Raw genomic sequence first — 11,259 nt, forward strand, 5'->3', positions numbered from 1 at the left:
AATGGGTACAAAACTATTGAAAAGTCAGAATGAGTACAAAACTATAGAAAAGTCAGAATGGGTACAAAACTATAGAAAAGTCAGAATGAGTACAAAACTATAGAAAAGTCAGAATAGGCACAAAACTATAGAAAAGTCAAAATTGGTACAAAACTATAGAAAAGTCAGAATGAGTACAAAACTATAGAAAAGTCAGAATGGGTACAAAACTATTGAAAAGTCAGAATGGGCACAAAACTATCGAAAAGTCACAATGGGTACAAAACTATAGAAAAGTCAGAATGGGTACAAAACTATAGAAAAGTCAAAATGAGTACCAAAACTATAGAAAAGTCATAATGAGTACAAAACTATCAAAAAGTCAAAATGAGTACAAAACTATAGAAAAGTCAGAATGGGTACAAACTATAGAAATTCAGAATGGTACAAAACTATAGAAAATTTAGAAAGGTTACAAAACTATAAAAAAAAGTCGGAAAGGTACAAAACTCTAGAAAAGTCAGAATGGTTACAAAACTATAGAATAAGATAGAAATTCATATAGATATAGATATAAAACATAACATTGAACACATATACATAGATATAAAACATACAATTAAACACATATACATAGATATGAAACATACCAGTAAACACATATACATAGATATGAAACATACCATCAAACACATATACATAGATATAAAACAAACCATTATTATATACCAAAATTTGTATTTACTAATCATATAAAACTAGTGTTAGATACATAATGTATTTTGAAATAGAAAATAAATCATCTGACCTACACCATCGCTCTCTACACGTGTAGACAGCGTAGGTGAGCGTGACTCCTGGATATCGAGGATGGACCTACCCCTACCCCTACCCCTACCCCTACCCCTACCAAGAGAGGATGGACCTACCCCTACCAAGAGAGGATTGACCTACCCCTACTCAGAGAGGATGGACCTACCCCTAACCAGAGAGGATGGACCTACCACTACCCAGAGAGGATAGACCTACCCCAACCCAGAGAGGATGGACCTACACCTACCCAGAGAGGATTGACCTACCCCTACCCAGAGAGGATGGACCTACCCCTTCCCAGAGAGTATGGACCTACCCCTTCCCAGAGAGGATGGACATGCCCCTTCCCAGAGAGGATGGACCTACCCCTAACCAGAGAGGATGGACCTACCCCTACCCAGACAGGATGGACCTACCCCTACACCTACCCAGACAGGATAGACCTGCCCCTACCCAGAGAGGATAGACCTGCCCCTACCCAGAGCGGATGGACCTACCCCTACCCAGAGAGGATTGACCTACCCCTACCCAGAGAGGATGGACCTACCCCTTCCCAGAGAGGATGGACCTACCCCTACTCCTACCCAGAGAGGATAGACCTGCCCCTACCCAGAGAGGATGGACCTACCTCTACCCCTACCCAGAGAGGATGGACCTGCCCCTACCCCTTCCCAGAGAGGATAGACCTACCCCTACCCAGAGAGGATAGACCTGCCCCTACCCAGAGAGGATGGACCTACCCCTACCCCTACCCAGAGAGGATAGACCTACCCCTACCCAGAGACGTTTACCATATGTTTCTATGTCCTACCCCTTTGTGTAAATTATGCTGTCATGATAAAAATCGTATTGTTTCTTTGCATTCGACAAAAAATATTAAGGTTTTTGGATGTTGTTACTGAAACAAAAGTCAAACAAACGTCACTAGAGCCGGACCATCAACTCCTCAAAATAGAGCCCTTTTGACTCTTTGGCTAGTGTAATGGTGATGCGAACACACGTTTCATTAATATCGGCCTAGAAGGTAAGTAGGGGTACTTGTGACAAACTGTATTTAAGGACATCAGAAAAGACACATAACATAACAATAAAAATGGTCTGATCGAAACATCAATCGCACAGCCTTTGTATTGAATACAAGGAAACAAATATGTCGCTAAAATAACCGTAAACCCAGTATTTTATCTGTGCACGCCAGCATTTAGAGCCCAAATTTCAAAAGAAAACCCCCAGCAAATAACATTTTGAATCTTCATATACTGGTATTAAATTGATATAAAGTTGTTTAAAATTATTCATATCTTACCTGTAACGCATCCTCCAATAAGCGCTAACAGGAGTATAAGGGGAGACATGTTGTGTGCTCGAGATGGGACTGTAGAGTACCATACACAGGGAAAGTATATATACCGTACTTACACAGGAACATAATGGACCATAATGATTCAATAATCGGTGTTTTGTGGTTAAATTATTTTTAAGTGGTACTTTGATATTTACAATCTATCATATATATGCTAAGCAGGATGAAAAAGAATAATTTTAGCTTTTAATATGTTGACGAGTAAATTATTTAACATGCACGATCGTTGAAAGTTTTGACATTTTGTTTTCGGATAATGTTTGAAGCTGTAATGATAAAATGGAATTTTAAAATCATGATGGGCATATTTTACATTTCCTGTGAGTTTCACATTCACCTCGTATTTTATTTCTTTTTAAAAAGACAAGTTATCGATGAAATAAATCTTCCATACTGCATGTGATACTGCCTCCAATAAGCGCTAACAGGAGTATAAGGAGAGACATGTTGTGTGCTCGAGATGGGACTGTAGAGTTTAGTTTAAACATATTTTATTGTACAAATATACAAATGGATCGGACAACAAGTTATTACAACTTTATAGAGTCCTCTCCTCAATACATATTGTAAAAAAAGTGTATATGTTTTTGGGGAAAGGGAAAAGATAGGTTGAGGAAGGAAGGAACTGTGGGGTGGGAGGGGGTGGGAGTGATGGAGGGGAGGGGTGTTACCTAGAAAATTAAACTTGGAAACTGAGAAATTGATCCGCATTTGAATCAATTATAAATTATACAGATTTCATGACATGCAACCTGGTAGAGTACTTTCAAAACGAACAGAATCAATGTAACAAATAAATCAGGCAAAATAATGAAATACAATTTCATAAACACATATAACAACTTAAATAAGAATAGAAAATTAATTATTACTATCAAAACCTATTGCTGGATTTGATGTAATGATGCACATGTCTGAAGATACTTATGTTGTTTTCTACCGAAAGTTGACTATATTCAAACAAAAGTAGTTCTAAATTAAAATCAACATGCAAGGCATTCAAATTTAGGAGCAGGGTATGTCTTTCGTTGTTAAAAAGTAAGCAATCACAAAAAAAGTGAAAGGCATTTTCACAGGGATGGCCACAATAACAAACTGGACTATCGACCAGATTTACTCTAAAAAGATCATAGTTAAGTGGATTACACTGATGTCTAAGTTTAGTATGAAAAATGTTCAATTTACGTTCTCCGAAACCTAAGTAAATTGGTGGAGGAGATTGTATATTTGAAGTTAATGAGTTTTTAAAAGAATGTAATGAGGGCAATGATCGTACTGAAAGGTCCAATGAATTCCAACCGCGAAGAGTTGAAGGTATAAAAAATGAATTTGTTAGAGAAAGCCTGAAAGGACGAATTCTATAATCATCATTGAAACGATGATTATAGAATTAAGGGTATAACGGTAAAGTAGACTGTAGACTGTAGAGTACCATACACAGGGAAAGTATATATACCGTACTTACACAGGAACATAATGGACCATAATGATTCAATAATCGGTGTTTTGTGGTTAAATTATTTTTAAGTGGTACTTTCGATCCATGTGCGACATGTGTGTGAAAGTGACGATTTGTTCCTAAAATATCAGTTTGAAGTGCGCTCCGGGCGCGGGTCGCATATTTCCCGCATATTATAGAGGGCCGGAGTTCTGACGTTAATCGACGACAGACCCATATGAAAAAAATCGATAAAACGTCAAAATAATTCGGACTAGTGTATGGTCTGATGTTAGTAACTGATATCGTATTAAAACATTGATTTATTTCAAACAGAATACTGTTGGTCGGCAAATCAAATGTGTATGTAAGAACGTGGGAGTTGCTGCCATATCAATGAATTTGTTTTTAAAACTTGTTTGACATTAAACAAAAATTCAGCATGTTTCGACCATCTGGAATGTAAAGGACACGTATGATTCTCAATATAATTTCTTACTTGGTAAATCCGGAAGATATCTTGACCATGCTGGGGTCTTCATGTCATCTCTAGTGGCCGGAGGAGGGTGGACAATGGCCCCTGAAAAGTTGTCATTAACCCTGTTAGAAATTTATGTCGGAAGCACCCCAATGACGTTCGTTACTTTCTGTGTTTGTCTTTAAAACATGGAGGATCTCTCTTATTAAGTTTTATGTCACTTACTGTGGTTGAAGTCGCCCTGTGGGTTTGGTGTATATCACTTACTGTGGTTGAAGTCGCCCTGTGGGTTTGGTGTATATCACTTACTGTGGTTGAAGTCGCCCTGTGGGTTTGGTGTATATCACTTACTGTGGTTGAAGTCGCCCTGTGGGTTTGGTGCAATAGGTTTGAGTTTGATGAAGCTTAATCTTTCCAAATAATCTGCAAGTAAATAATGATAATAATAACTCAAAATCGTAAGAGGGAGGTCATTTCCCGTTAAATCAATGTATCTCTTTATGTGTCAGTGTACATGTTAAGAACATTTAAAAAGGATTTTCATTTTGAACATGCGAATGTTAAGTTTTAATTGATCTTCTAAACAAATCAAAACATTAGAACCAAAATTTAGCTTAACAGATTTAAAGTATAACATAGTAGAACTTCTTTATCCGGACTCCCTAGAAGTGTTCACAAGAACGACGACAGGTTTTTAATTTTAGATGCAAATCATCCCGGATATCCTTACATTGGGAATAGGGAAGATATCTTAGCCATGCGGAGATCATCAGGTCATCTCTTGTGGCCGGAGCAGGATGGACGATTACACCTGGAGATCACATTCTACATTTAACAAAATTTTACAAACAACAATGTCCTGTACGTTTCAAACATCCCTATGAATATGATGTCCAAATCATTTATAAAGATGGTTTACAAAGTGTTTAACTAATGTCACGTGGAACTCTCTTGTACAGAAGATGCATGTTACAGTAAGGTAGCATATACCCTTAAGTACTTACTGTAGTTAAACCGGTCTGTGGGTCTGGTGCTATCTGTTTCAGTTTGACGTAGCATGATCTCTCAAGTAATTCAGCTTCAAATAGATCAAAAATACTTGTCACGTTCATATGATACATCACACTTTGAGTTATTACATCACCTGATTCCTTATTCTAAAGGAAACAAAAGAAAATCGCGGATCCACATGTCCGTAGCGAAGGTTTTACTCTGCCACAACCAAACAAGATATATATAACGGTTCTGATCCAATTCCAAATTAAAATCTTCGTAAACGTGTCGCTTTAAGAGGAAACGCCGTGAATTCGCTTTTCTTTTAATTAACCCTCCCATTGGACATTTGAGGTTTTGTTTTCAAATAATATACCACAGTGTTTTGTAAGACCTCTCCATGATAAAAATAAAAAGAAGAAAATTAAACGCACAATAACTTCCCGCTCTACTAAGAAATCAGTAAAAAATTTTAACGATAATTGGATCGTAGGCGACAAAATGCCCAGAACATGGCTAGATTTAAGGAGTAATACAATAAAACAGTTATATAATATATAAATAAATTACTGGCATCAACTCAACTCACCTTCCATAGTTGATGTTAGGTGTTGATTTTCTTGGTAAACTTCTTCTTGATAAAAACCGCAGGAAAATATCGCGCAACAGCAAACTGGTTGTGAACACATCAATATTGACGTCATAATTACATTCCATATATGGCGACATAATGAAGAATATCAATGACGTCATAGAGAACGCAAACTTATTGTAACAGGTGTAGTTTATATTGACGGATCAAGCCCGATCCAGTTTAAGAGAAACCTTTTTTGACCACAAAGAGCTAAGTTCAGTTTTACTTTGCATATTTTATGATAACTTCAATGTTCCACGGATGACATGAAATTTGATTTTTTTTTTCAATGAAAATATAAAGGGCCAGGGGAGGAAAATCTCGTGGTCTTGGCTTCATTCGCTACCTCCGTCATCCGCCTTCTCCCGTCCCAGGTTGACGCGGGGTGTGGAACCCAAGTCCTTTACTTATTAAAAAAGACTGCATCTGACATTCACAGTGGTGTTTTTAACCATGGATAATCTGTTTACGGTAGGCGTTAATAAGTTTGAGTTTAAAATTACCGATTCCACATATAAAAAGAAACAATGATACGGTAAGTGTATTGATTTAATTTTTTGTGTATATTTTCATTTTTAGAAATTTGATCAGAAACGCCTGATTATTTGAGTTGCTATAAGTATCAAAATTGTTTGATGTGAGTAGAGGTTTGAATAATCCGACATTTTCTCTCCTCTTTCCGTCCGGTGAGACTGGCTTCAAAACTAACATTTTTTTATTAACTCTTAAACACACTAAACTCTAAACTCGGGCTATGGACTGAATTACTTGCATGCCGTGTGTTATCCTCAGCGTCCATCCTCGAAATTCAAGAGGTCACGCTGACTTACGTAAGCATACATGTAGTGTCCGAAGAACACAGGAAGTTATCAGGCACGTACATGTATAAAGTAATTCATACCTAAAATGGAAGAAATCCGTTCATCTTTCGATCTAGACTGCTCCCAGCTGAACATTTTGAATGGACCAAATCGTACTAGAATTTATTTCTGGAACAGGGATTTTTAATAGGACGATCGAGTTGATCACCTTGTTGTATTATAGTTGCATTGACAGACGAGACTTGTCTGTGGTCAGACGAGACTTACCTGTGGCCAGACGAGACTTGCCTGTGGTCAGACGAGACTTACCTGTGGTCAGACGAGACTTGCCTGTGATCAGACGAGACTTACCTGTGGTCATAACCAGCACAAATTGAACGTTCATTGACTTTGTATTTTGTTTTGTTTTTAATTGAACAAGACTACTGTTCTAAGGATCTATACCTACATACGCAGCATGTTACCGAGTCCATTAATTCATTTCAACAGTGGTCGAGCTCACTGGAGCCTTAATACTAATCAGGAATATTTCTTTTGAAATGAATTATCAGAACCTTGCTAAGAGATGTTTCATTTTTATCGATTTTTTTTAAAGAATATTTTAGACACTGGTACAGGCTATAGATCGAATTTGTCATACACCAATACCACTCAAAATCGACAGGTGTTACCATTTGGTACGCGCTATTTTAGTCACGACTTATGTATCTATATTTACCGTCCGCAACTTAGATTTAAGATGCGCTGAGACAAACTGCCGAGCCTGGGATCGCAGTAAATATAGCAACATTTCCGGACAATTGTGATTGATTAATTCGGACATTAAGATGTTTTCGAGGAAAATGTGTATGAAGATAAAGGTATACTGGTCAAGAGTGGAAATTTGTGAGAAGATAAACGGACATCGGTACACATGCCGTGTGATGGTATCTCGCGCCTACATAGTAGACCATCAGAGACAATATTTAGAATATTCACCTTTGTAGACCATCAGAGACAATATTTAGAATATACACGTGTAATTCGCCCCAGATGCATCGGAAAGTTCACAGAGCTCCATCACCAATACGTTAGATATAGGGCATATCCTTATAGTGGTAATTTATGTATGATTTATATCAAAGCGAGTTAATATTCTAATGTAAATTACTTTGATAATCTGACATCATGAGTATCTGGTCATACGAGATATGTTTAGCAATACTCTGGCGAACTACATACATTGTATGTACTTTTGAAAGTTACATATATTAGATTCTGTTTATCAGATAACCTTCATTTGGTGCAAATATTTTTTTCAGAAATCAGCCCTAGTGTTTTTTTCACGAATATTTACACCAAATGAATGAAAAACTAGGGCTGATCTTTGAAAAAAATATTGGCATTTGGCCTCCAAACCTTGCTCTTTCGTGACGTCATCATGCATGTGAATATCCACCTGTCGATATTCAGTTTTACCTCGCCGGCCTTTCGGCCAATTAAAGGCTCTCATTTTTATGTTATTAATTCAGAATTACTGGATAGCAACTTTATCAAATTGTAGAATTTGCAGCATAAAGGACATGAGTTCACGACCTCTGCAGTTCCTTAAAATTCTTTTTAATGACATTGTCTGTAGGCGAAAAGGTGGTTTCTTATAAAATGCTTAAAGGAACTAATTCACATCTGCGGTTTAGATGTTTAGATACCCCACGAAACCATCGCTGGAAACAGGGGCACGCAACTTCTATTAATATTGATCTTGTAAGAATTTTAGTCGCTGGATACGTATACCGAAAGTCTAACAAGATCAAAATTATTAGTAGTTGCGTGCCCCTGTGCGCTGGACGGCGATCTAGCTATCGGGCAATATGGCAACGGTACATCAACAATCGATCTCATGCCAATCACTGACGTGGCTAATTTTACCACACACAGGAGTGGGGCAATGCTATAAATAATGCTCTACTAAAGTCTATACGGGTCGTCCGCATCTTCTGTCTACTAATAACTAGAAGTTTAGACAGAAAAACACGGGCAAGATACCCGTATCTTTTTGCATGGATATCGTTGGTATATTTCGACAATAAAAAATGTTTAAATAAAGTTGCTTTCTGGTAGCTTCTTGGATTCCATATATTGAAAAAGATAAAATATCTCATAAAAAAGTACATCAGAAAGATAGTACGAGATGTGTTATTATTCTTACGATTCCGTGTTGTAACGATAGTTTTCATTGGTCATGTCTTATAACAACACGCGCGTGCAACATTGGCACAATAAGTACAGTCTGTTCCAATAACCCCTGTGTGTAAATATGAACAATTGGCGATAGAACAAAGCTTACTAAAGTTTTACGGTGCAGAGGCTTGTTACTGACAAATGTTTTCCCGTTGTCTATTGCGATGTCAATATCAAATTTCCACGTATCTCTCCGGCCTTCATCTTTTATTACATCGTTAATATCTTCTTCCATAACACAAAATAATTAATTAATTTCTTAAATAATGGTGGCTGTCATTAAAAACACCTAGCCTTCACATTGCTCGTTCTTTTCTTTCGTAATCTTTAAAAGTAGGACCATGTTGAATTGCACTAATTTCCGAAATTCTAAGTCCCATCGTAATTAAGATTCAATCTTTTCGGAAAAATATAGGGCTTGGAACTTGCATGTATATTGCCTCCGAGATTGTACGACACACTGTTAAAAATAACTCGAATATTACTTTGGTATGGTATCCATTTAGTATCTACAGTAACCTCCCCTTGACTCGCGTTTGGACATAACTGTTTTATATCAATTTTAAGTCATGGGTTCGAATCTCGGTCTAGCCCCACTGAATTTTTACACTTAGAACCTGCTTGTTCAAAGGTTGGTTAGCTCTAACTCTTTCCAGCAGTTAGTGAAAAATTCAAATTGTAGTCAATAAGAAAACAAGACTTTCAACGCAAAATATATCTCCAAAAAATCCACATTAATCTTAATTTTCTCTCAACAAATCTATAGCAGTGAAATTATGTTAGATGTTCATGTTTTTTAGAATGTTTTAAATGTCCTTAACCACACTAACCAACCTATGAGCACCCGGGCCCTGGTCTCGTACTGGGCGATTATGGAGTGTACATTATTTTGGTGTCGCTCCCACATATTGCTGTCTCTGAAGCAATTTCTTCATTTCAAAAGATGTCTGTAATACAAGGAGATAATAAACAAGGCTTGTAAAATCAAACTTTCAACGCTGACCTATTAAAGTGTAGAGGTTTCTATGTGATAGAAACGTTTCGGTGTAGGAGGTTGTAAGTATACCTGGATATTTCAATGTCGGAATTTCTATTTCGAAGAAAACTTTCAATGCAAAGTGGAAAAGATTTCTTCAGATGTAGAAGTTTTGTGTCCAAGTCATATTTCAATAGAAGCTATTTTATCACATAACTGACCCATTTTACTATATCATACGGCCATGTCATTAATATGGTAATGCACACGTGTAATAAAACCGAAAGGTGCTGCGATTGGTCAAAACTATGAACTCTATGAACTGATACATATTAACGTTTTCGCTATTAAAGGAATTTGAAATGTTTTTAGGCTTATGTCATATCAAATAATTGAATGAGTTTAATACATACAATATGAAATGGACACTCATGTGAGATCCTCTGTTTATAGAAGAGACATAGTTCAATGCAAAAGTTTCTATGTCAAAGAGACATATTTTATCGCAGGAGTTTTATATGTCCAAGAGACGTATTTACAGCGTAGCGTTTAATATTTGACGGGAACATTTATGAATTGATAAATTCTATGTGGAGGAAACATATTTCAGTTTAAGAGTTTCTATCTGAAAAAACCCAATGGAAACGGTTTAAATGTGTATTCAGTACAGTAAGCTATGTTAGTTTGACGTGAGGATTTGTCCCCACTCGACAGGTATATAATCTCGCCATCGGGCGTTGCCTCGGTTGAAAGTACTTGTCTAAGTGAGACAAATTCTCATAACAAACTAATATAGCTTACTTTACTAAATAGAATATAATGTATGCACATTTGAAATATCAATTAAAACAGCAACAACAAACGCGAATGTTCATATTGAATGAAGAACAATAAATTCAAAAGTGACAATCTCATCTGAAAGAAATGCGGTTTTTTTTTCATCGGTTGAAATGAATGGTTACATTTCACCCGTCACTAAATGTTGGTTGAACAAGCCGTTGTCAGTTTCACCCCTTGGTTTCTGATTAACGGCCAATATGTTTTCTGAAAGTTCATCTGACTGTACTGATAATAAATCTTCAAATATGTTCAAATGGCACGGTCAAAATTTTGAAAAGGTCCTTGTCGAATCCCTGCAACAATTGAAAGACGGAGGTAATGTCTCTAATTCTAATGTTTCTACTCGGACAAAGTTTAGGTTGGTACACCGGCAAAATTTCTTGATGTAAACTTGACATGAAAAAAATCCTGACCTGAAATTGGCCTTCAGTTCAGATCAAGTTCAGGTTAAATTTAGGTCAACTTCTCATGGAAATTTTTCAGGTGATTTTCATGTCAATTTCAAGTTTAATCGACCTGGAAAAAAAGTTCATGTGAATTCAGGTGAAATTTTCATTTCAATTTCAGGTCAAATTCAGATCAATTTTTGAGTGTGTTATGATTTTTCTTTTTCCTATATTTTCTTTCATTTCAATATGATGGAGACATTTCTAATGATATTTGAGGTCGAGCGTTGGTGTTTCAATAAACTAACAAGGAACATG

General features: G+C 36.6%; 1 protein-coding gene across 1 annotated transcript in view; it reads right to left on the reverse strand.

Annotated features, from left to right (window-relative positions):
* Positions 1-2,196, reverse strand: part of LOC110464200 — a 22,290-nt gene extending 20,094 nt beyond the window's left edge. Inside the window, exon 1 of the mRNA XM_021519288.1 lies at positions 2,099-2,196. Coding sequence (XP_021374963.1) covers positions 2,099-2,147 — 49 coding nt within the window. The 5' untranslated portion in view covers positions 2,148-2,196. The remainder of the gene's footprint in view (positions 1-2,098) is intronic.
* Positions 2,197-11,259: the final 9,063 nt, after the last annotated feature.

Source organism: Mizuhopecten yessoensis, unplaced genomic scaffold (genome assembly GCF_002113885.1).
Source record: "Mizuhopecten yessoensis strain PY_sf001 unplaced genomic scaffold, ASM211388v2 scaffold10971, whole genome shotgun sequence".
Lineage (NCBI taxonomy): Eukaryota > Metazoa > Mollusca > Bivalvia > Pectinida > Pectinidae > Mizuhopecten > Mizuhopecten yessoensis.